The sequence below is a fragment of the Nycticebus coucang genome, chromosome 17 (assembly GCF_027406575.1).
Source record: "Nycticebus coucang isolate mNycCou1 chromosome 17, mNycCou1.pri, whole genome shotgun sequence".
Lineage (NCBI taxonomy): Eukaryota > Metazoa > Chordata > Mammalia > Primates > Lorisidae > Nycticebus > Nycticebus coucang.
In genome coordinates this window covers 45233180-45260200 of record NC_069796.1, presented here as the reverse complement: position 1 = coordinate 45260200, position 27021 = coordinate 45233180, and the positions used below count along the sequence as shown (strand labels likewise).

Genomic DNA, 27021 nt, shown 5'->3' with positions numbered 1-27021 from the left:
TAAATAAGTAATTTAGACATTAATTTCCTCCAGCCAGGTCAGAAATGCAAATGTAGTAACTATATCAAACTATTATGTAATATCTAGCATCAAAAAACACTTAATGTGCCTGGGAACTGTGGCTCCCTCCTGTAATCCTAGCACCCTAGGAGGCTAAGGTGGGTAGAGATTGCCTGAGCTCAGGAGTTCAGAGATCAGAGCAAGACACCATCTCTACTAAAAACAGAAAAACTACCCAGGCAATGTGACAGGCATCTGTAACCTCAGCTGCTCAGGAGGCTGAGGCAGGATCACTTGAGCCCAGAAGTTTCAGATGCTGTGAGTTAGGCCGATGCCACAGCTAGCTTAGGGCAATACAGTGAGATTCTGTCTAAAAGAAAGAAAGAAAGAAAAGTTCAACACATTCTCACCTCTTGGATTTGCATCCATATCTCCAGATGTTAGGCCAATCAGGTTGGGGCGCTGTGTCTGTGTTCTTGAAAAGAACTGTCTATACTGAGATCTACCAGAACTGGTAATACTAGGAGCTTCTGGGTTATAACCATCTGGTTCATAGGTATCTGAGAGAAAACAAAACAACATAACAAATTAGACAGGTTAAACTATTTCTCATTATTATATTACTGTTAAATAAACTGCTAAAAAAATGTATATTCTACAACAAATACAATTACATCAACTCATACATACATACTTATCCCTTTGTATCTGTTGGAAATTGGTTCCAGGACCTGCTACAGATACCAAAACCCGTAGATGCTAAAATCCTTTATATAAAATGGTGTAGCATTTGCAAATAACCTATGCACAACCTCCCATATACTATAAATTATCTCTAGATTACAATGTCTAATTAATGTAAATGCTATGTAAATTGTTGTGCTATATTGTTTTTTAATTTGTAATATTTTTTATTGTTGTGGGATTTTTTTATTTCTCCAAATACTTTCAACCTGCAGTTGATTAAATCTGCAAATGTGGAACCAGAGGATAGGGAGGGGCAACTGTATTTCTCTTTGTATTACAGTATATAGATACATCTTTTGGAGAAAAAAAGTTAATATCGCAAAACATCCATTCCTAAATATCAATATATTTTTACATTCCTTTATCCAGTCACTTCTATGTCATTGCTACCCCTACATATTAATCATCTAATCCAAACTTCAATGTTTGTTTTGGTTTGGTTTTGGAGTTTTTTTGAGACAGCGTCTCACCCAGTCACCTTGGGTAAAGTGCTATAGCATCATCTTAGCTCACAACAACCTCAAACTCCTGGCTCACGTGATCCTCTTGCCTTGCTTCAGCCTCCCAAGTAGCTGGGACTACAGGCACCTGCCACGACGCCCAGCTAGTTTTTTCTATTTTTAGTAGAGACAAGGGTTCTGCTCTTGTTCAAGCTGGTTTTGAACTCCTGAACTCAAGGGATCCACCTACCTTGGCCTCCCAGATTGTTAGTATCACAGGTGTGAGTCACCGCACCAGCCTAACCCGAACTTCAATGGACATTTTTATGTACATGAACACCATGTATGAAGAGCTGATTGAGTTTCCACTTTTATTGTCATGTCTCACCAATTCCTAGGCACTTTTGGGGAAAATCTATTTATATAGTTATTTGCACTTTAAGACAGAGAGAGAACAACTGGTCTCATACATAAAATATATTTCAAATAAAACAGCTAAATACAATAAATTTTATATCTATAATGTAATTATTTTATTACCATCCCACCAGTGTACTTTTGTCACATTTCCTGTGTTTTCTCTAGTAATAATTTAATTTATAAAATTCTAATGCTAAGTAGTTCATTAATATTAAAAAGAATGCTGAAAGCATTTTTCTCCAAATAGCATATTCATCTTCTTAATGCTACATAAAATGAGAGGGTTAAGACTAACTGAAGACACTGATTTTTCATAATTGTGATTTTATAAGTTCTTACATCTTTTTATTTTTTTTGATGGAAAAATTTGTCATGAGTTCATATTAACTTTCAGCTAAAGAAAAGGTACATTTAGATCTTTATTACTAGTCAGTTATGTCTATGATTCAGAGTATAAAATCAGAAAACCATTTACATTTAGGGGACCTTCTGGGTCACTACAGGCATTTAAATATGCTGCCTTTCTAAGCAAGCACAACTAGGACTCAGAGAAGTCCTCAATCCAGCAAATTTCTTTCCCTAAACTCACCTTCTTAGATTAACCCTCTCCGCAGAATACTGTGCTTCCTCTAACTTTAGATTTATGAGCAGAATGCTTCTCTTGCACCCAACATCAACAAGCCACTATGAGGCTAAAACAATAAAATGCCATTAAACTACAGGTGATTTTGGGATATTTGGTATCAGAACTAGAACTGCTGGTCAGAATTCCTACTCCTCCCCAGACTTTCATTTTTTTTCCTTTCTTCTGCTTTTGAAAACAGCTTATGAAACTGCACAAAAAGGGCATCAATAGATTACAAGCTGTTCCCTGTAACAAAATGTTAAATGATGTTGAATGTTAATCACGAGGGCCATTTGTGCTGCTCCCCTCAGAAGAAGATGGCTCAGGAGATATAAGAAATTATCACCATGATGCTCCTATTATAGTTTTTGGCCGGGGCTGGGTTTGAACCCGCCACCTCTGGCATATGGGACCGGCGCCCTACTCCTTGAGCCACAGGCACCGCCCCGATGCTCCTATTATAGATGGAGTTCTACTATGTTGCCCAGGATAGACTTCAACTCTTGAGATCAAGTGATCCTCCCTCTTAAGCTTCCTGAGTAGCTGGGACTCGAGGTACACACCACCACATCAGGGTTCTATTATACATTTTTGTATTTTCATTGCCAGTGTTCACATTCAGTCTCAAAGTTGCTTGGCGATGATGAATAAAACCAAATAAACTCTTTTGCATCAACAGTTACAAGGCTATGCATATAGTTGCCCACCTAAAAGTGTTTTTTGGGCTTCCAACTTATTTCAGCTTTTGTTTTAACCCTCCTTTTTATAATAATTGTTTCTTTAAGACAACCATATTTAATAATGAGTATGCCCTCCTGGTGAAAATACGCACTGTAATGTTATACCTAGCTTGAAAGCAAATCTAATATTCTTACTTATTAAATTTAAATGTGTTTAAGGCTGATGTGGTTTGGAAATGATATGTAAAAGAATAGCTTCCATGCTTATAAATGTCAACTCTAAGAAGTATATGTAGTATAAAATACAAAATAAATGCTGCTTTATCTTTTTTAAGAAAAGATCAGCAAATTAAAAAGTTTTCAGTTACCATTTGTTACTCTTGACAGAAAATCTCCAACATTTTAAGCTGCCGAAGCTACATAATCAACTGACCTCATTCTGTAACACCTGGGAATATACAGAACCCCAATAAATTTAAAAGTTCTTTAGTTAAATATGATCAACTGAGATCTAAAGGCAAAGTGAGAAATGTAAAAAAAATAATAATAATAATTCATGAGACATCCACAGAGCAACTCACAGATCTTCAAAGTACACATGTCAACAGGACAGAAGAGCTTTCAAGAATCACTACACCATATAAAACCAGTCAAAGGGACAAAGAGTGGAAAGGACATGTTCATCCATGATGAGCAAGAAACCAGATCTTTGTGTGTGTCTTTTTTTTTTTTTTTAGAAAAACTAAGTTAGTTTTTCTTGTAGTGTGTAATAATTTAATTGGAAAATAATCAACCAGATATTATCTTCCAATTTTCCTGGTTAGAAACTAACTCAAGGAACTAGCATGATTTTGTTACTGAGGCACTTGAAGTAAATACAGAAGATACCAGAGATGATAGACACACAGGAGGCCTAATCATCTAGCAGCCACTAGGGACAAACCAAAGAAGCAGAGGAACAGAAAATAAAACTACCTAAGAGTTTTAATGGAAATCTATGACAACAGATCAGAATGCTAGGTCACCTCTTAGGCTGGCCAGCTTATGGTACAAAGGATCTTTGAGGTAGATGGCCATTTGTAGCAAAGCTTACCTGGGACCAGAGGGGTGGGGCTGGAGATTGAGGTATGATACCCAATGGAGGATCCCATGAGGTTTCGAGGTGGCACCAAACGAGCTGCCAACAGAGGAGGCGGTGTCCCCAACTGAAGTCGCTCAGATGCAGCAGCACCATGTTCACGAGAGTACATGGGCTGTCCTACAGAGGAAAGAATAGGAGGGCAGCTGGGAATGAGAGTCACAAGCTTCTCTTCGGTAATGATGTACTTCCAAAGACTTTGAGCCAAAAACAGAAATTATACCAACAGAAAGAATAACTGAGAAAGATGCTACCACGATTCTAACTCAAGAAAGAACAGACATGCAACTGGTTAGGATGCATTTAGTTATAAAAAAAGAGTAAGAATTAGATAGTATGTATAATCTCCATCTTTTAGAATCTTAAATAGAATAAACTATGCTAATTTTATTTAAAGCAGAACATTCAACCTTATCAAGTTATTAGACCAAGAAGCCTTGAGAATTCATAGAGAATTTTGTATCCAATGAAATATGCAGGTGTGAATGCTGTTATATCCATTGGGGAAAAAAACCCACCTCCCCAATCCCACATAATTTCAGGTTTGCATATACTCCCACATGTGGGGCCAGAAAAAATAATAATAAATGCATTAGACACAAGCCACCATTAGCGCACACTCAAAGAGAATAAGAAATATTCAAAAGAAACAAGATAGTAAAAATTTGCTATCCCCATGGGCAGATGGATAACAAATACAGAGAAAAGAAAAAAAAGACAAAACCCAGACCAATAGACCAGCACTGGACAAATAAAATGATCCCAGACATAAAGAACCACATTTTGGAAGAAAGCAAACTGAGGCAAGAATGCAATTATATATTGATGCAAGAATGCAGACAAAATGAAACCAAATTCTGTAGTACAGAATTTAAAAGGACAAACTTTCAAAGAGAAAAACCTCCCTTTGGTTGTCCATTTAACGGTACCTTTTTTACTGACGACACCATTTCAGACATAATCATAAGACTTAATATTTCAAATCCAAAGTGAGACATTCCCAACATGACACAAGACAAAATAAAGTGAATTCAGAATTTTATTTTCACCTGATAAAATTATACAATTCCTGAAGATTTTAAATACACTTCAACAGAATAGAACAGGCTACAAAGCATCCACTTGATTTCACAGTAAATGTTGAGAGGAAATAGGTATGGTAAAGTTTATAACCCTTCTCTTCCTACATATGGAGGAAAAGACTTGACAAATCATACTGTATAGCAGACCAAATAACTGCAATTCACACCAACCCTTTTAAGATCTACATTTGAAAATAATCAATCATTAAACTGCAAAAACAATTTCACATATCCTCAATGCTCTGAAAACAGCTGTAAGAATGATCTATTGCAGATAATTACTAGTGAAGGATTAAGTAGCATACAAGAGAAAAATGGGAAGAAATAAATTAAAAAATACAAAATCTCAGTCCATATGATTACTCTAAATTTATGACACATCACTCAATATACCAAATTTACCTAATTAATAAGTGTCTCAAAGTAACCTAGAAACTAAAAGGCTAGTTTGCACAATGTCTATTTTTAAAACCAATGACAAACAACATGCAATTCAAATAATTCAAAAAGACGGCTATTCATCTGAATGAAGCCTGAACTTAGAAGGTCTCTAATTACTGAATGAAGCCTGATCTTCTATTGAGGACTCTAAGTACTACTTCTAAAGGAAATAGTGTTATTTAGATAAAGGGCCAATTCCTGGACAGGGCAAAGAATTCGTGAGTTTGGTACACCTTCATATACCTTGTCCTTCTAGAAAATATCAGACTGGCATGTCAAAAATAAACAAAAATGGAAGAGAGGGAAAAGAGAAGAGAATTAGTATGCTCTCACCTAATAGGTACAATGTAAGGGTATGTGGCATACCTCCTGGGTGAGGGGCACAACTACAATGTGGACTCTACCTAACAAATGCAAACAATGTAATTAAATCATCTGTACCCTCATATCAATCTAAAATAAAACAATAAACAAAAACCCTTCGAACCCATTGGGAGCCAATATGAGGAGGCTCCCACTGATTAAAGATGAAACAATCCAAACATCAAAAAACACTATAATGGCCAGGCGTGGTGACTCACACCTACAATCCCAGCACTTTGGGAGGCTGAAGCAGGAGGACCACTTGAGACTAGGAATTCAAGATTAGCCTGGGTGAAATACAGTGGTCCCCTTTGGAAAATTCTACAGAACCAACTCATTCTGAAAACTGATAAATGAAAGGAAATAAGCATCTATCTCTTCCATAAGAACTGCATTTTAGGTTAACCATCTGGTTGATACGGCCAACTTTATGTAACATCAGCAATAAACATAGAAGAAATTATAGAATTAGAGTATAACATGAAATAAGAGGTCCAGGCAATGATCTAAAATAGCTTCTTTTTGCTTTTTTTGGAGACAGAGTCTCACTTTGTCGCCCTTGGTATAGTGCCATGGCGTCATAGCTCATAGAAACCTCAAACTCTTGAGCTAAATCAACCCCTTTGTCTTAGTTTTTCATTTTTAGTAGAGACAGGGTCTTACTATTGCTTAGGCTGATCTTGAATTCATGGGCTCAAGCAATCCACCTGCCTCAGCCTCCCACAGTACTAGGATTATAGGCATGAGCCACCATGCCCAGCCTTAAAATAACTTTTTAAACCATAAGCAAATTTTAAAATCAGGATAAAAATGCCTATAACACACTGATCAATATCTGTAATACAGGGTAGTGCCTGTGACTCAGTGAGTAGTGTGCTGGCCCCATATACCAAGGGTGGCAGGTTTGAACCCGGCCCCGGCCAAACTGCAACAAAAAAATAGCCAGGCATTGGGTGAGCACCTGTAGTCCCAGCTACTTAGGAGACTGAGGCAAGAGTAAGCCCAAGAGCTGGAGGTTGCTGTAAGCTGTGATGCCACAGTACTCTATCGAGGGTGACAAAGTGAAACTCTATCTCTTTAAAATATATATTTGTAATACAGAAAAGAGACAACCGGACAGACATCATAAGCATGTATTATAATGTATTGTATAGGAAGTACAGATAAAACGTTCTTACCAAAAAAAGAAAAAACAAACAAATGTGACTGTAATTAAATACCTAGGTCTAACTTCAATTTACAGGAAATATTAGGAATAGAAGAATGTGTTAAATGAGACGCAAGGGGAAGAAACTGCCAAGGCAGTGGCTCATGCCTATAATCCTAGCACTCTGGGAAACCAAGGCAGGTATATTGCTTGAGCTCAGGAGTTGGAGACATGGTCTCTGCTAAAAATAAAAAAAACCTAGATGGACATAATGGTGCTCACCTGTAGTTCCAGCTACTCAGGAAGACAGGAGGATTGCTCAAGCCCAAGAGTTTGAGGACACTATGAGCTATGACGCCACAACACTCTACTCAGGATGACAGAGTGACACTCTGCCTTGGGGGAAAAAAAAATCTGCCAAATCTAGAATCTGAGAAAATTATTCAGAACAAATGATCTGCTCCTTCAAAAAATAAATGTCAAAAAAAAAAAAAAGGTGGTAAAGGAAATTGGTATAGATTATAAGGTTTAAGAAACATTTCAACTAAATATGTAATTTTGTTTAGATATAACGTCAAATGAACCAGCTATGAAAGGATATTTCTGATACAAATAGGAAATAAAAACACTATCAAGGTATTTGACACGGATAACAGTATACTATTATCAGGGAGGGAGTGATAACAGTATTATGATTTTGTGTGTATTTAACTCTTATCTTTTAAAGGCACACACTTAAGTTTTCACAGATGAAATGTTATATCTCAGACATTTTCTAAAATAAGCAAGTCCAACGTAGGTTATAGGTGAAGCAAGATTAACCAAATGTTGATAATTATTGAAGCAGGAAATGAGTATATGAAGATTCACTGAACCATTTGCTCTTTTTTTATGTATATGGTAATTAAAATTTTCCACAATGAAAAGTTGTTAAAAATCAAATAGGTTACAATAATGGTAAAGATCAGTCTCTCAGAATTTATATTTAGAGAATGACTAAATAAATCCAAACTGCAAACTTCTCATGTTTGTATTCCCATCCTAAATTGTTCATATACCTCACAAGCCTGATAACAACATTTCACATTCTTTTTTCTTTGAGACAGAGTCTCACTTTGTCACCCTCAGTACAGTGCTGTGATGTCACAGCTTACAGCAACCTCAAACTCTTGGGCTTAGGCAATTCTCTCGTCTCAGCCTCTCGAGTAGCTGGGACTACAGGCACCCACCATGACACCCGGCTACTTTTTAGAGATGGGGTCTCCCACTTGCTCAGGCTATTAATAGATGATACAACAACTAACATAACACGAGTCAAAGTAAAGCACCATGGGAGAAAAACTCTAGATAATATACAAGGATTCTGTTAGACACTGATTTATTTTTCTGGACATCAAATCCATTATTCTGCACAGAAAAACGTTATGTATTCCACAGAATTAAATCAGCAAATCGTAAATGTAGGAACATGGTATTTTAATAATTTTATACAGTCAATAATAGGAAAAGTATTTTCCAAAAAGATTATTTATGTGAATTCATATGGAGAATAAAGAATTGCTTTCAACCTAAGAATCAATCTCTAAAATCCAGAGTTTTTACTATTAATTTCACACATTCAGTACAATGAGCTTAGCGGTTGTAAAATATTTCTACTATGTCTTCTTCAAGGCAAAAAAGAGTATGCTTCTGATGGTCTTTTGACAGCCAAAGAATATACACTGGATTGGTGACTTCGAATTTGGGTAAAATGTTTAAGTACTTCAGAGGAAAAAGTTGATTTTAATAGGTGCATGATACTGCTGTTTTTCCATAAAACTAAATACATTTAAATATATTTAAATCATTTTAATAGGATCTATGACATTTTAAATCAATAAAAACAACAAAATTTCAGGGAAAGTTTTTACTAAATTATAACCATTTGATATTAAGTTTAAATAGCATTATCAGGAACCACATCTGCCCAGTTTGGTAATACTTCTTAACACTTAATTGTCCTCTTTCAAAACAAGTAATAATTGCAGCCTAAATGAATACTTTATTTTTGACAGAATTAGTTCTTTTGTCATCGGTGTTTCTTAGACACTCTGTTCAATGGCAAAATATACTAATATACATAATGTACACAAATATACATAATTGATTTTCAGGTTTTTTGAGGGCTTTTTTCTTTACAGATTTCTTCACCTTTAGATAATTATGAATGAACCATTTCTAATTTATCTATATAAATTCCAGTACCTAGCACTGAGAAGATTCCAACTCTTACCTTCAAAAATTCAGTCATTTTTCTGTGTTTACTCTGGGTCCCTACTGACATAATTTTATAACCAAATACTACGTGATATGCTGTCTTCATCTACATGTATTTTCTGTGCTATGAATTATAATGGCAATAAAATATCCATAAAGTTTTCCAAATGGTTAAATTTTCAGGATAGCTCGAGTTTCTATTACATTGCAAACACACATATAGCTTTTTACTTCATTTGAACTGAAGCAAATTCTAATTTATTTGAAATTAACTATTACAGTACAGGTTGAGGACCCTTTATCCGAAATACTCAGGTTAAGATGTGTTTTAGATTTCATATTTGTTCAGATTTTGGAATATTTGCTAGCTGAACATCACAAATCCAAAAACCCAAATTCTGAAATGTTCCAACAAGCATTTCCTTTGAGCATCAGGTCGGCACTAACAAGCTTAGCATTTAGGGCCAAACACAGTGGCTTATGCCTGTAATCCTAGCACTCTGGAAGGCCAAGGCACGTAGACTGCTTGAACTCAAAAGAGTTGGAGACCAGCCTGAGCAAAAGCAAGATCTTGACTCTAAGAAGAGCTGGGTGTTGTGACGGGCCCCTATAGTCCCAACTACTTGGGAGGCTGAGGCAGGAGAATGGCTTGAGCCCAAGAGTTTAAGGTTGCTGTGAACTATGACACCACAGCACTCTACCCAAGGTGACCAAGTAAGACTGTCTCCAAAAAAAAGTTCAGAATTTTGGAGCACTTTGGATTTGAGATGCTCAACTTGTATTTAAAAAAGTAAACCTCAACAATTTGAAGGATTAAGCTTATCCGTCTCCAAGACAATAATTTTTAAAAATCAATCGAATAGAAAGATTTATGACTGGGCAGCACCTGTGGTTCAAAGGAGTAGGGTGCTGGCCCCATATGCCGGAGGTGGCAGGTTCAAACCTAGCCCCGGCCAAAACTGCAAAATAAATAAATAAATAAAAATATATGACTGACAAACTATACTATACCCTCCCTACATTTTTTAATGTTTAGATTGCTATCAAGAACTCTCTCCTAGGTTTTAAAATTTCTATATAAATTTGAGAATCAAATGTTAGATTTTTAAGAAAAATACAAAGTTCTCCTGCGTAGTGCAGTTTTGAATTTTTCAATATGAATCACCTAGATAACTTCAAAAACATTCAGTAGCCAACCAATCAAATTATGTTTTTAGCTATAAAAGTATTTTTAAAATTGTATTAGGCATCTTATTCATCTTTGCTCCCTCTAGTACAATGCCTGCCACATAGGAGGCACTCAATAAATACCTGAATTAATAAATACACTAAGCTACATAATTAAAATAAATCGTAACTGCCAGATTTTTTAAAAAATTAAAACATGGCTCAGCACCTGTAGCTCAAGCAGCTTTTTTGTCTCTACAAAAAAAAAAAAAAAAAATATATATATATATATATACACCTATATATATATATAAATGTTTTTATACTATATATAGTAACTGCCAAATTTTTTAAAAATTAAAAAAATGGGAATTCTTATGAGTCACAATACCAAACTTAACAGTATTAAAAATACGCCATTTGTAATAAACAATCTAGTATTTCCTATTTAGAGTCTAAAAGGTATCAGAAAGAATATCAAGAGCTGATTCTAAGGAGATGGATGAAAGAGAATTAGCTATAAGCTGACTATTGAAGCTGGGTAATGGGTAGGCAGGACATCACTTTTTGTGTGTAAATGGGACTTTGATACACTATCTTCTTTATCTGTATACATATTTAATATTTTCAATAATTAAAAAATGACAGCAGCAACAGAACAAACATGTACTATAAAAAACACTAGAAGATGGACCAGGCCCGGTAGCTTACACCTGTAATCCTGGCACTCTGGGAAGTCAAAGTGGGTTGATTGAGCTCAGGCGTTCAAGACCAGTCTGAGAAAGAGTGAGACCCTTGTCTCTATTAAAAAAAAGAGAAAAATGAGCCAGGTGCTGTGGTAGGTTCCAGTAGCCTCAGTTACTTGGGAGACTGAGGCAAGTGGATTGCTTAAGATCATGAGTTTGAGGTTTCTGTGAGCTGTTACACCATGGCACTCTGGCACTCTACCCAGGACAACAGAATGAAACTCTTGTCTCAAAACAAACAAACAAACGAACTGGCTCAGCACCTATAGAACAGCGGTTATGGTACCAGCCATGTACACTGAGGCTGGCAGGTTCAAACCCAGCCTGGGCCAGCTAAACAATGACAACTGCAACAAAAAATAGTTGGGCGTTGTAGGGGCACCTGTAATCCCAGCTACTTGGGAGGCTGAGGCAAAAGATGACGCCATGGCTCTCTACCAAGGACAACATAGTGAGACTCTGTCTCCAAAAAACAAACAAGCAAACAAACAAACAAAAAAACCTAGAGGACTAAGAGATACTAAATATAAAACAAGAAGAACAATTACTTAAATATCAGATGGATTTCTGTTCTGGAGAAGCTCAATTGAATGTAAGAACTATATTAATAAAAAAAATAGCGGGCCTACATACAAGTACATGTCATTATGTAATAAATCCTTTTTGGTACTCAGCAGTTTAGAACATAGTAATTATAATATTTTCCAAGTACTTAAAAGATTTGGGCCTTGAAAGAGAACATTCTGAAGGAGTGAAGATGGAGAAAAAGTTAAGCATTCACAGGAACACAGAGAGTATAAATGGCCTGACTAGAGAAGGCGCATATTTAGGAACAGGAACAAGAAGTGGGAAGTACATTATAAAGAGTTACAAGCTCCAGAGAGATTCACTGATGGTTCACACACACACAAAAAAAAAATGGTAACCACTGAAGAGTTCTTATAAGAAACTGTCATGACTGTTTTCCTATTTTCTCAGAAAAATTAGCACAGCAGCATTATGTGGTGTGACTTAGGGGAATGAAACATAGAACAGAATGGTGCCAAGAAGGCTGTAGCAATAATCCAAATACAAAGTGATTCTAGTATGGATGAGGACAGAGGACATAGAACAGAAATGGATACTTCAAAGAAAAACAGAAAGGATTTTTGATTAACTCAATTTAAAAAAGCAAAGCAAGGAGCTGGGTGCAGTAATTTACTGGGATTTCCCCTGTAATCCTAGCACTCTGGGAGGCAAAGGTGGGTGAACTGCCTAAGCTCACAGGTTTGAGACCATTCTGAGCAAGAGCGAGACCCTATCTCTAAAATTAGCCAGGTGTTGTGGCGGGCGCCTATAGTCTCAGCTACTCGGGAGGCTGAGGAAAGAGAATCGCTTAAGCCCAAGAGTTAGAGGTTGCTGGGAGCTATGAGGCCATGGCACTCTACTGAGGGCAACAAAGTAAAACTCCACAGAACTAAAAAACAAAAAACAAAGCAGGTTGGATACCTGTAGCACAGTGGTTATGGTGCCGGTCACATGCACTGAGGCTGGTGGATTCAAACCCAACCCAGGCCAGCTAAACAACAATGACAACTGCAACAACAACAACAAAAAAAAATAGGCAGGCATTGTGGCAGGCACCTGTTGTCCCAGCTACTTGGGAGGCTGAAGCAAGAGAATGGCTTAAGCCCAAGAGTTGGAGGTTGCTGTGAACTGTGACGCCACAGTACTCTACCAAGGGCGACATAATGAGAATCTGTCTCAAAAAAAAGCAAAGCAATGAATCAGTCCTGTGAAGGTTTCAATTCTAGATGACTAGGTAGGTGTTATTTCCATTGACGCAGACAAGGATGGTGGAAGGTAGAAACTTAAGAAGATATTAAGTAAGTGATGGGACAGGTGCAGTGACTCACACCTGTAACCCTAGCACTCTGGGAGGCCAAGGCAGGTGGATTGCTTGAGCTCACAAGTTTGAGACCAGCCTGAGCAAAAAAAAAAGCGAGACCCCCATCTCTACTAAAAATAGAAAACTAAGGCAAGAGGATCACTTGAGCCCAAGAGTTGGATGTTGCTGTGAGCTCCGATGCCACGGCACTCTAACCAGGGGAACAGCTTGAGACTCTATCTCACAAAAATAAATAAATAAAAGACAATTAGTGATGAAACCAGTATTTAAACCTGGACTCAGCTAGTTTGCTGAATTGCCTCTCATGACATGAAAGAGATGAATAAATGTTTAGGAGGCAAAATAAAATTTATAAGAACAATTATATAAAAGATAAACATATCCATAAAGTTACCTGGCTCTGTAGTAAAATTCATGATTTGACATTTTTTAATTACCTTTTATGTTTTAAAGAAAGGAATATTTTTAAAAGGTTTAGTAAATAAAACAACGCATATAAAAAATATATGTAAAAGCAAATTAGGGTTCAATTAAAATGTATCATCAAAATTAAGCATGAATGTTACAAACAACCTAAACTCTAAATAGTACTATTTAAATAATTATTATTAAATAATGCTCTCTATTTTCACTTCAACATGCCAGTTAAATTATTAGGCATATTTTATCCAACCTTTTATAAACTTCTTAGGAGATCAGTCTTATGTTTTAAAAATTCAATCAGAGAAAACAATTTAACAAAAATTATAAAATCCGGGCGGCCCCTATGGCTCAGTCGGTAAGGCGCCGGCCCCATATACTAAGGGTGGCGGGTTCAAACCCGGCCCCAGCCAAACTGTAACCAAAAAATAGCCGGGCGTTGTGGCGGGTGCCTGTAGTCCCAGCTACTTGGGAGGCTGAGGCAAGAGAATCACCTTAAGCCCAGGAGTTGGAAGTTGCTGTGAGCTGTGTGAGGCCACGGCACTCTACCGAGGGCCATAAAGTGAGACTGTCTCTACAAAAAAAAAAAAAAAAAAAATTACAAAATCCTTTTCCTTTAGAAAAGACTAAATGTTGCTACTCCACAGCAGAGCAGACTTCTCCAAAACAGAAAGCCTTGCTTTTCCCTCCCATTATCACACAGAATTAACATATGGCTATAAACCATAACCACACAGTAAAGTACATTGTGAATACAAACTATAAGACTTATAGTTAAAAAGTCCATCATCATTATTTACATTTTTTAAAAGAGTAATACTGACATGAGAAAACTAGAAAATTCTTCTATGCTCTATCACTTTTAAGTCAAAACATCATTTACTTACGTTCTGATACTGTATAAAGGAGGTTCTGGGGTAAAGGAGGAGGTAGTCTTGCTCCCACTGGTGCAAGATTGGGCACTGCACTTGTCCCAGGCTGGTCACGGCTGTTTATCAAGCTGGACTGTGTTATGGGTGGTCCTATACATAACAAAAAGTGAAAGGGACAGCATTAATGTTTCCTAGTAAAAATATCTACTCTGCTAGTACTAATTTGGATATTCATACTTAAAACACCTACTTTGGCTTCAAACAGATTTAAAGAATTTTAGAGGGAAGAGAGAGAAGAAGGGGAGGGATAAAAAACTACCTAATGGGCATAAAGAACACAATTCGGTTGATGGGCACATTAATACCCCTAACTCAAGCTATCCATGTAACAAAAACAGATATACTCCCTTAATATTTTGAAATTTTAAAATAAATAAAAATAAACAATATTTTATTAATAGTGGAAGCATTATTTTTATTAATGAGAGAAGAATAAGACTCTGATCTGAAATGTATCCAAATAAAACATTTTAAATGTTTTTTTAAAAAGGAATTTTATATATGCAAACTTAAGCACTATGAGTTGCATAATTAAATGGACATTCTTGGTTCAAAAATAGACAAAACTAGTTTAGGGTATAAAAACGCAAAACTTGTTGCCTCTGAGTGGAAGGGGAGAATAGGTGGGAAAGGGCTTGAGGAAATCTTCTGGAGGATGGGAAAGTTCTATAGAACTCTTAAGTTAATGATAAGCATGTTTCAATTTACTGATGTCTGCAACACACTGTGAAAAGCATCAAAAATTAAAATGGAGAGACAGAAATACATATGATAACGCAAATATAAGAAAATGCTAATTACAGAGCATAGATGGTGAGTATATGAGTACAATTCCTTCAAGTTTTCTGTTTCCTTGAAATTTTTCATAGCAAAATATTGGGGAAAATAGAATTCTTGGACTCAATTTTTATACAGTTATGTTCCTACATTGAGATAGCATCTTTTATTATTAAAATTTCCATATATAACGATGCTTCCTTATCTGGAGAATAAAATACCAACTTGAGCTTCACAATTACACTGTTAATGTAGTAATAGTAAATATTCACGAACACTAAGTTCTATCAGGCAAGGTAGTTCATGCTGAGGTGGGTGGATTGCTTGCGCTCAGGAGTTCAAGACCAGCCTGAGCAAAAGCAAGACACTGTGTCTCTACTAAAAAACAGAAAAACTAGCTGGGTGTGGTAGCATATGCCTGAAGTCCCAGCTACTTGAGAGGATGAGGCAATAGGTAAGAGACTCACTTGAGCCCAAGGGTTTGAGGTTGCTGTTAGCTATAATGATACCATGGCACCTACCCAGGGTGATTCTATCTTAAAAAAAAAAAAAAAAGAACATAATGAAATGTGTTCTATGGGGTACATTATTGTACTGCACGGAAGCTTGGTGATGGATACATGGGATCACATTAAACTGTTTTTACAAGTTCTTGTGAGTCTATAATTATTTCAAAACAAAATGTTAAAAAAAAAAAAAAGAAAGAAATTGATTAAAAGTACTGCTTAGGACTGGGTACGGTGGCTCACACCCATAATCCTAGCAATCGAGAGGCCAAGGGAGGTGGACTGACTGAGCTCACAGGTTCAAGACCAGCCTGAGCCAGAGTGAGACCCCATCTCTAAAAATAGCCAGTTGCTATGGCGGGCACCTGTAGTCCCAGCTACTTGGGAGGGTGAGGCAAGAGAATTGCTTAAGACTAAGATTTTGAAGTTGCTGTGAGCTATGATGCCACAACACTCTACTGAGGGTGACAAAGTGAGACTCTGTCTCCAAAAAATAAAAAAAAGACTGCTTAAATAATTTAAATATAAATAACTTTTTGTTTTGTTTCGTTTTGTGAGACAGAGTCTCACTTGGTCACCCTGGTAGATTGCTGTGGCATCTTAGCTCACAGCAACCTCAAACTCTTGGGTTCAAGTGATCCTCTTGCCTCAGCCTCCCAAGTAGCTGGGACTACAGGCGCCCACCCCAAAGCCCAGCTATTTTTTAGGGACGGGAGTCTCATTCTGGCTCAGGCTGGTCTTGAACCTGTGAGCTCAGAGCAATCCACCTGCCTCATCCTTCCAAGTGCTAGGATTATAAGTGTGAGCCACCACGCCCGGACCAATATAAATAACTTTTAAAAATAATAATTTGCCATCTTTGAAAATGTTAAATGTTTTTAAGTAGATATTTTTTATATCTTTGCATACATGTCAATAATTCACTCCATAATCTTTTAGTTAATTTTAAAAATTTAGTTCTACTTCTGTTTCTGCTATACTAGCGACTATTACTGTTTTTTAAATGGCCGTTTCTAAATATGGGACTTTCTAGCTGGGACTACATGTGCCCGCCTCAATGCCCAGCTCTTTTTTATAGCCAGGGACCCTCTCTGGCTCAGACTAATCTTCAACCTATGAGCTCAGGCAAGTTACCCGCCTTGGCCTTCCAGAGTACTAGGATTACAGGTGTGAACAATGCACCCAGCCTCAAAATTCTTTTTTTTTTTTTTTTTTTGTAGAGACAGAGTCTTACTTTATGGCCCTCGGTAGAGTGCCGTGGCCTCACACAGCTCACAGCAACCTCCAACTCCTGGGCTTAAGCGATTGTCTTGCCTCAGCCTCCCGAGTAGCTGGGACTACAGGCGCCCGCCACAACACCCGGCTATTTTTTGGTTGCAGTTTGGCAGGGGCCGGGTTTGAACCCGCCACCCTCGGTATATGGGGCCAGCGCCCTACCGACTGAGCCACAGGCGCCGCCTCTCAAAATTCTTTTAAGAGATTTTCTTTGAAGACTGGGAAATTTCACAAAACTGCTGACACATTCTTTGACATCTTTGACTTTTTTTTTATTTTTTTTTTTTTTTAGATTTTACTTTGACTTTTTTTTTTATGAGACAGGGCCTTGCTCAGTTGCCTGGGCTCTGAGTGTTGCTATCATAGCTCTTTGCAACCTCAAGCTCCTGGGCACAGGCATTCTTCTTGGCTCAGCTTCCCACACAGCTGGAAACTACAGGCGTGCACCACCATGCTCAACTAATTTAAAATATTTTTTTGAGTCAGAGTCTCATTCTGTAGCCCTAGTGCCATGGCATCATAGCTCACAGCAACCTCAAACTCCTGGGACAAGTAATCCTTTTGCCTGAGCCTCCTATGTAGCTGGGACTACAGGGGCCCATCAAATGCCCAGCTAAGTTTTTCTATTTTTCAGAGGAGACGGGTCTCGCTCTTGCTCAGGCTGGTCTTGAACTCCTGAGCTCAGGTATCCACCTGCCTTTGCCTCCCAAAGTGCTAGGATTAGAGGCATGAGCCACCGTGCCCAGGGCCATAATTTAAAAAAAAAAATTGTGATTTTTTTTTTTTTTTAAGAGATGGGGTCTTGCTATATCACCCAGGCTTGTATTGAATGCCTAGTCTTGATTGTGGGCTTCCGAAGTGTTTAGATTACGGTGTGAGCCTCCTTGCCCAGCCACAAACTAGCTCTCTTAAGATGCTATCAACTGGGCAGTGCCTGTGGCTCAGTCGGTAAGACGCAGGCCCCATATACCAAGGGTGGTGGGTTCAAACCCGGCCCCGGCCAAACTGCAACCAAAAAATAGCCGGGCGTTGTGGTGGGCGCCTGTAGTCCCAGCTACTTGGGAGACTGAGGCAACGGAATCGCTTAAGCCCAGGAGTTGGAGGTTGCTGTGAGCTGTGTGATGCCACAGCATTCTACCGAGGGCCATAGAGTGAGACTCTGTCTCTACAAAAAAAAAAAAAAAAAAAAGATGCTATCAACTAACAAGGTTTTGACAATAGGTCAATTAGTTCATAGATAAAATTTACACTGAAGCTAGTACAAATAAAACCATGTGCCCAGGATGGAAAAAAGGAAAGGACATCTTAATAATGAGAATATAGTCCAGATTCTATTATTACTTTTTTCAAATAATTTAAACACAGTGTTAAATTAGCTAAAAGAGATAAGGTTCTTCCAAACAGAATTCTCCACTAAAGAAAGAAAAATCCAACAAACATGTACTTACTTGGTATGGGAAGCACAACAGAAGGTGGAGGTTGACCATGTCCTTGGGGAACAGGAAGTCTCATACTATGGCCAGGGCCTGGGCCTGGGCCTGGTCCTGGTCCTGGTCCTGGGCCAGGACCTGGTCCTGGTCCCGGCATTGGTGGCATTAACATTCCAGGAGGCGGTGGTGGAGGAAGCCCAGGAGGAGGGGGTGGGAAAGGAATCATACTTGGCAGAGCAACTTCATCAACAACCAGGGGATCATTTCCATGATCAAATTGACAAAGGTCACCAAGTACACAAAATCCTCTTTCTGTAAGAATAAAAAGAGAATCTTGTTATAATCTACTTAAGAATTAAAAAAACAGAACAACAACAACAACAACAAAAAATGCCCCTAAAAAACCCACCAATGTGATTTTCAATAGGTTTCCTCCAAGGAGTCTAAAAGCTTATTAGTATTATTCTGTTAATCTTCATTATCTCTAAGGTAGAAAGAGGTATATTCCCTACTTTCTGTACTATGACACTATGACTTGTTGAGATAGCAAAAAACAGGGTCCAGGGGAAACTACTAGCCACTATTAAATTAACCACTTGCTATTAAGTTTTCAAATAAAGACTCAGATACTTTAAACAAATATCAATTTAACAAAGGCTCAGGGTGGAGAATAAGGGCACTGACCTACATGATTTAATTTTAATGATGTATTCTCATATTGTTTTAAAGCAATCACCCTTGCTATATCTGAAAATTGAAACTTTAGTTTAAAACATTAGAGTGGACATCAAGTACCAGGTTATTCACTGCAGCACTGTTTATAAAAAACAGGTTGACACATTTATACATTAAGAATGCTAAGAAACCTAAATAAATATGAGGAAGCTCTTTATGTTTTAAAATATAAGAAATACTGTTAAGAGTTGCAATCTTATTTTCAGATACATGTGGATTTAAAGCAACTAAAGTCAAAAAAGACAAAGATGGTCACTTTATATTGGTCAAGGGAAAACTACAACAAGAAGACATTTCAATTCTAAATATCTATGCACCAAATTTAAATGCTCCCAGATTCTTGAAACAGACCTTACTCAGTCTGAGCAATATGATATCTGATAATACCATCATAACAGGGGACTTTAACACACCTCTTACAGAGTTGGACAGATCCTCTAATCAGAAATTAAACAAAGATATAAGAGATTTAAATGAGACCCTAGAACAATTATGCTTGATAGACGCATATAGAACACTCCACCCCAAAGATAAAGAATATACATTCTTCTCATCACCCCATGGAACATTCTCCAAAATTGATCATATCCTGGGACACAAAACAAATATCAACAGAATCAAAAGAATTGAAATTTTACCTTGTATCTTTTCAGACCATAAGGCACTAAAGGTGGAACTCAACTCTAACAAAAATGCTCGACCCCATCCAAAGGCATGGAAATTAAACAATCTTCTGTTGAATAACAGATGGGTGAAGGAAGAAATCAAACAGGAAATCACTAACTTCCTTAAGCATAACAACAATAAGACACAAGCTACCAAAACCTGTGGGATACTGCAAAAGCAGTTTTGAGAGGAAAATTCATCGCTTTAGATGCCTACATTCGAAAAACAGACAGAGAGCACATCAACAATCTCACAAGAAACCTTATGGAATTGGAAAAAGAAGAACAATCTAAGCCTAAACTCAGTAGAAGAAAAGAAATCTCCAAAATCAAATCAGAGATCAATGAAATTGAAAACAAAAGAATCATTCAGAAAATTAATGAAACAAGGAGTTGGTTTTTTGAAAAAATAAATAAAATAGATAAACCATTGGCCAGACTAACTAGAAATAGAAAAGTAACATCTCTAGTAACCTCAATCAGAAATGATAAAGGGGAAATAACAACTGATCCCACAGAGATACAAGAGATCATCTCTGAATACTACCAGAAACTGTATGCCCAGAAATTTGACAATGTGAAGGAAATGGATCAATATTTGGAATCACACCCTCTCCCTAGACTTGGCCAGGAAGAAATAGACCTCCTGAACAGACCAATTCAAAGCACTGAGATCAAAGAAACAATAAAAAAGCTTCCAACTAAAAAATGCCCTGGTCCAGATGGCTTCACTCCAGAATTCTATCAAACCTTCAAGGAAGAGCTTATTCCTGTACTGCAGAAATTATTCCAAAAAATTGAGGAAGAAGGAATCTTCCCCAACACATTCTATGAAGCAAACATCACCCTGATACCAAAACCAGGAAAAGACCCAAACAAAAAGGAGAATTTCAGACCAATCTCACTCATGAATACAGATGGAAAAATTCTCAACAAAATCCTAGCCAATAGATTACAGCTTATCATCAAAAAAGTCATTCATCATGATCAAGCAGGCTTCATCCCAGGGATGCAAGGCTGGTTCAACATACGCAAGTCCATAAACGTTATCCACCATATTAACAGAGGCAATAATAAAGATCACATGATCCTCTCAATAGATGCAGAAAAAGCATTTGATAAAATCCAGCATCCTTTTCTAATTAGAACACTGAAGAGTATAGGCATAGGTGGCACATTTCTAAAACTGATTGAAGCTATCTATGACAAACCCACAGCCAATATTTTACTGAATGGAGTAAAACTGAAAGCTTTTCCTCTTAGAACTGGAACCAGACAAGGTTGTCCTCTGTCACCTTTACTATTCAACATAGTGCTGGAAGTTCTAGCCAATACAATTAGGCAAGACAAGGAAATAAAGGGAATCCAAATGGGAGCAGAGGAGGTCAAACTCTCCCTCTTTGCTGACGACATGATCTTATACTTAGAGAACCCCAAAGACTCAACCACAAGACTCCTAGAAGTCATCAAAAAATACAGTAATGTTTCAGGATATAAAATCAATGTCCACAAGTCAGTAGCCTTTGTATACACCAATAACAGTCAAGAGGAGAAGCTAATTAAGGACACAACTCCCTTCACCATAGTTTCAAAGAAAATGAAATACCTAGGAATATACCTAACGAAGGAGGTGAAGGACCTCTATAAAGAAAACTATGAAATCCTCAGAAAGGAAATAGCAGAGGATATTAACAAATGGAAGAACATACCATGCTCATGGATGGGAAGAATCAACATTGTTAAAATGTCTATACTTCCCAAAGCAATCTACCTATTCAATGCCATTCCTATCAAAGTACCTACATCGTACTTTCAAGATTTGGAAAAAATGATTCTGCGTTTTGTATGGAACCGGAAAAAACCCCGTATAGCTAAGGCAGTTCTTAGTAACAAAAATAAAGCTGGGGGCATCAGCATACCAGATTTTAGTCTGTACTACAAAGCCATAGTGCTCAAGACAGCTTGGTACTGGCACAAAAACAGAGACATAGACACTTGGAATCGAATTGAACACCAAGAAATGAAACTAACATCTTACAACCACCTAATCTTCGATAAACCAAACAAGAACTTACCTTGGGGGAAAGACTCCCTATTCAATAAATGGTGTTGGGAGAATTGGATGTCTGCGTGTAAAAGACTGAAACTGGACCCACACCTTTCCCCACTCACAAAAATTGATTCAAGATGGATAAAGGACTTAAATTTAAGGCACGAAACAATAAAAATCCTCAAAGAAAGCATAGGAAAAACACTGGAAGATATTGGCCTGGGGGAAGACTTCATGAAGAAGACTGCCATGGCAATTGCAACAACAACAAAAATAAACAAATGGGACTTCATTAAACTGAAAAGCTTCTGTACAGCTAAGGTGACGATAACCAAAGCAAAGAGACAACCCACACAATGGGAAAGGATATTTGCATATTTTCAATCAGACAAAAGCTTGATAACCAGGATCTATAGAGAACCCAAATTAATCCACATGAAAAAAGCCAACAATCCCTTATATCAATGGGCAAGAGACATGAATAGAACTTTCTCTAAAGACGACAGACGAATGGCTAACAAACACATGAAAAAATGTTCATCATCTCTATATATTAGAGAAATGCAAATCAAAACATCCCTGAGATATCATCTAACCCCAGAGAGAATGGCCCACATCACAAAATCTCAAAACTGCAGATGCTGGCGTGGATGTGGAGAGAAGGGAACACTTTTACACTGCTGGTGGGACTGCAAACTAGTACAACCTTTCTGGAAGGAAGTATGGAGAAACCTCAAAGCACTCAAGCTAGACCTCCCATTCGATCCTGCAATCCCATTACTGGGCATCTACCCAGAAGGAAAAAAATCCTTTTATCATAAGGACACTTGTACTAGACTGTTTATTGCAGCTCAATTTACAATCGCCAAAATGTGGAAACAGCCTAAATGCCCACCAACCCAGGAATGGATTAACAAGCTGTGGTATATGTATACCATGGAATACTATTCAGCCATTAAAAAAAATGGAGACTTTACATCCTTCGTATTAACCTGGATGGAAGTGGAAGACATTATTCTTAGTAAAGCATCACAAGAATGGAGAAGCATGAATCCTATGTACTCAATCTTGATATGAGGACAATTAATGACAATTAAGGTTATGGGGGGGGGAGCAGAAAGAGAGAGGGAGGGAGTGGGGTGGGGCCTTAGTGTGTGTCACACTTTATGGGGGCAGGACATGATTGCAAGAGGGACTTTACCTAGCAATTGCAATCAGTGTAACTGGCTTATTGTACCCTCAATGAATCCCCAACAATAAAAAAAAAAAGAAAAAAAAAAAAAAAAAGAAATACTGTTAAATGAAAAAATACTATGCAGAAGCATGAACAGCATACTAGCATTGATACAAAAAAAAATGAGGGAGAATATACATATATGTATTTGTTTATGTACTTATGCACATACTATATTTGAAAAGATACACAAGAAATTGATAACATTAAGTTGGCCTTAGGAAGAATTCAGTGGCTGGGAGATCAGGAAATGAGGTAACACTTCAATTATGATCTGACTCTACTTTCCACTTAAAATATAAGAACACATGCATTCTAGACCAGGCATGGTAGCTCAGGCCTCTAATCCTAGCATTCTGAGAGGCTGAGGTGCGTGGACTGCCTGAGCTCAGGAGTTGGAGACCAGCCTGAACAAGACCAAGATCCCATCTCTAAAAATAGCCAGGCATTGTGGCAGGCACCTGTAGTCCCAGCTACTTGGGAGGCTGAGGCAAGAGGATCACTTGAGCCCAAGAGTTTTGAGGTTGCTGTGAGCTGTGACACCACAGCACTCTACCAAAAGCAACAAAGTAAGATTCTGTCTCAAAGAAAATACATGCATTCTACATTTATAGAAAAAAGGTTATGATAGCTATCATTTGCTTGATATAATACAAGCCAAGGAGAAGGGGGTGGGACTGTAAAGAAAAACAAGATTGCTTATGAGTTGGCAACTGTTAAAATGAGGTGATAAATACACTGGGGTTGGCTCGGTGCCTGTAGCTCAGTGGCTAGGGTGCCAACCACATACACTGGAGCTGGCGGGTTTGAACCCGGCCCGGGCCTGCTAAACAACAGTGACAACAATAACAACAAAATAGCCGGGAGTTGTGGCAGGCGCCTATAGTCCAGCTACTTGGGAGGCTGAGGCAAGAGAATCATTTAAGCCCAAGAGTGGGAGGTTACTGTGAGCTGTGACGCCACAGCACTCTACCAGAGGTCACATAGTGAGACTCCCGTCTCAAAAAAAAAAAAAAATGCACTGGGGTTGCCTGGTGTGGTAGCTTACACATGTAATCCTAGCACTCTGGGAGGCTGAGGCAGGCAGACTGCTTGAGCTTATGAGTTCAAGCCCAGCCTGAGCAAGAGTGAGACCACTTCTCTACTAAAAATAGAAAAACTAGCTGAGCATTGTGATAAGTGCCTGTAGTCCCAGCTACTCAGGAGGTTGAACAAGAAAGACATCTGGTGATCAAGAGTTTGAGGTTGCTGTGAACTATAAGCCACAGCACTCTACCCAGGGTAACAGAGTAAAATTCTGTCTCACAAAAAAAAATAAATAAATAAAATTTTTAAAAAAGAGCAAGTCATTAGATTATAATAAAAATATACTGGGGTTAATCATATTATCTTGTTAACTTTTTATAAATATCCAAATATTTCCATAATAAAAAACAAAAACACATACAAATTAATTTCATTCATTAAAATGAAAAGTCAGCAAATCAAACTTGTAAGTAGGTTACACATGTTTAAATTCTTAGCACCAAACATTACAAACGGAAATTATAATTTCTATTGTGTACCAACCTTATGGTATAGTGTTTGGAGTAACAATAAAAACAATAACAACAAATTTTAAAAGAGTCAAATTTAACCACTCTCTTGAATGTTAAACCATTAAATCAAAAGTAAATAAACATACGCCCATGATTCTTCTCTTCCCCCTTCATCACTTTTAACAAAAGCTGAACTATAATTAAAAAGCACAGAATATATGCAACATTTGCTGTACTAGGACTTTCAGGTACAATGTAAGAGAAAGTGGTAATTTTTACCGTCATAATCTCTGCATCGCCTCTTTGGTGGTGGGTTTCTACCAAAAGAATTGGAAGAGCTATGATTGTTATAGTAATTAGACCAACTCTCAGTTGTGTTTTCAGAGTGGTGAGCAGGTGCAATCACAGTAACAGTGCTGGGAATTGACTGTGCCCCAGAGGAATACTGCTCAGAAGAGTTTGGAGGTGGTGCAGATGCAGGCACGTAGGAACTCTCCAGGTCGTTCCTCTCACTCTTAAATTTTGATCTTTCCCTGTGCTCTGCTTTAGAGACAAAATAAAAACAAGACACAGAGATCAGAAATCTTACGTTCTTAAACTATGTTTATATTCTCAATTACAGAACAGAAATGATGAGAAAATTGCTTAATGAGCTACCTATATTTCAGACTGCTCTCACTATTAACATACCCTAAAAGCAAGAACATCTACAATCTGACATATCTTGACTAATAATTTGTACAAAATCATCTTTTATAATAGCAACATCATTTATATTTAATGAAAAAGGTTCAGCTTCTCTACTGATATTTAATAAGAATCTTATCCAAGAATTGACTTCCAAGCTGATATATCTCAGGAGGTGAGTGGTTGGGATAATAGAAATCTACTTAAAACTTTTTTCTTTTTAATTTTAAAACTTTAGACAAGTTTACTAAGCAAATCAATTATTTTGAGAACATAAAACAAAGCAAAAAAGCAAAAGCAGGCAACCCTCTTCCTTAACTGACAGCTTTGTTGATTTAAAGGCATTTGCATCAATTATATAAAAATGAGTTAAGTCTAGGCATAACTATGATACACTTACAAATAGCTTCCTTGTTAATCAAACTCCCTTGACTCCATCCTGAGAACAAAGCCCTGTCTTTGTAATAATACTGCGTTTTTTGAGAAAATTCCAGCATTTATATTGCTTAGACATATAAAGGTACATTTACCTTTAAGGGAATTACTTGTACCCTTGTGATACAGAAAAATAAGCAACTGCAGAATTTTTAGCAGGGATGCTCTATCTACTCACCAACATTCCTATTTGGATCCCGGTCTTTGCTGCGCCCCCTACTTCGGCTTCTACTACGACTCAGGCCTCGGCTCTTACTCCGACTCTTACTCCTAGCTCTTCTCCAGTCGTATTTCTCCCGGTACAATTCATTCCGCTCATAGTACCGGTCGTAGTCTCTCCACTTGCCATCTTCTCTTTTTTTCTCACGTGTTCTATAATACACAGATATAAAAGCCATACGTAAGCTATAGAGACCAAGTCTGCAAACAAATCTACAGTATGAAATACTCTCTAGTCATCAAAATGTGTAACAACTATGGTGTTTTAGAAGTTGCAAGACTACCACAAAACTCTTCTAAGCCAATATATAAAAAGGCAAAAATATTCCCACTTCAAGTACACTGGGTGAGGAGGAATGAAAAAAAAAAGAGGAGAATCCAAAATACAGGGAGGGATAGAGAAAAACAGAAATTTAGAAACAGAAAAGAAAAAAGGCTCAAAACAAAGTTTTCAAAGACAGATTGTTTTTTTTAATGGTAGGTTGATGACTCGACATACTAATTGTACTACTTACAGCATAAAATGATATGGATGATTTTAATCCTGAGCACCCCTAACCAAATGGAACGTTTCCTTAATATTCTCTAAGGAGACTACTCCCACCCCTGAACTCTTGGGGAAAGCACATAATGATGACTGTTTATAAAAGGAACAGAAAGTAAGACAAAAAAAAAAAAAGAAAACAGAATGGAAGGAAGAAAGACAACATCCTCTTTCTTTAATGAATTTAGAGAGGTAAGAGTCAGTTTATACATTAAAAATCCCTTTAATACCCTTGCAAGGCAACTGAAAATGAGTTATTAATGTCTTCATAATTAAAAATAAACACTAACCTTCGTTCACTAGATTCTGAACGAGTCTTCTGGGGACTAGGATATTTCTTTTTTCTGCCATCTCGTTCTTCCTCTGCTGGCTCCTGAAATACCTATATGAAAACATTATTAGAAATAAGAACATCAGAAGATACCAAGAAGCCA

The 27021-nt window shown here is 37.4% G+C and overlaps 1 protein-coding gene across 4 annotated transcripts in view; it reads right to left on the bottom strand.

Annotated features, from left to right (window-relative positions):
* Positions 1–27021, bottom strand: part of RBM27 (RNA binding motif protein 27) — a 96425-nt gene that overhangs the window by 39192 nt on the left and 30212 nt on the right. Inside the window, exons 4-10 of one of the 4 annotated variants that reach the window (XM_053566897.1) lie at positions 26878–26969; positions 26003–26196; positions 24982–25245; positions 18499–18792; positions 14448–14582; positions 4006–4170; positions 411–560 (exon numbers count right to left, since the gene is read on the bottom strand). In XM_053566897.1, coding sequence (XP_053422872.1) covers positions 411–560; positions 4006–4170; positions 14448–14582; positions 18499–18792; positions 24982–25245; positions 26003–26196; positions 26878–26969 — 1294 coding nt within the window. The remainder of the gene's footprint in view (positions 1–410; positions 561–4005; positions 4171–14447; positions 14583–18498; positions 18793–24981; positions 25246–26002; positions 26197–26877; positions 26970–27021) is intronic. The other 3 variants (XM_053566898.1, XM_053566900.1, XM_053566899.1) reach the window with 3 other exon arrangements.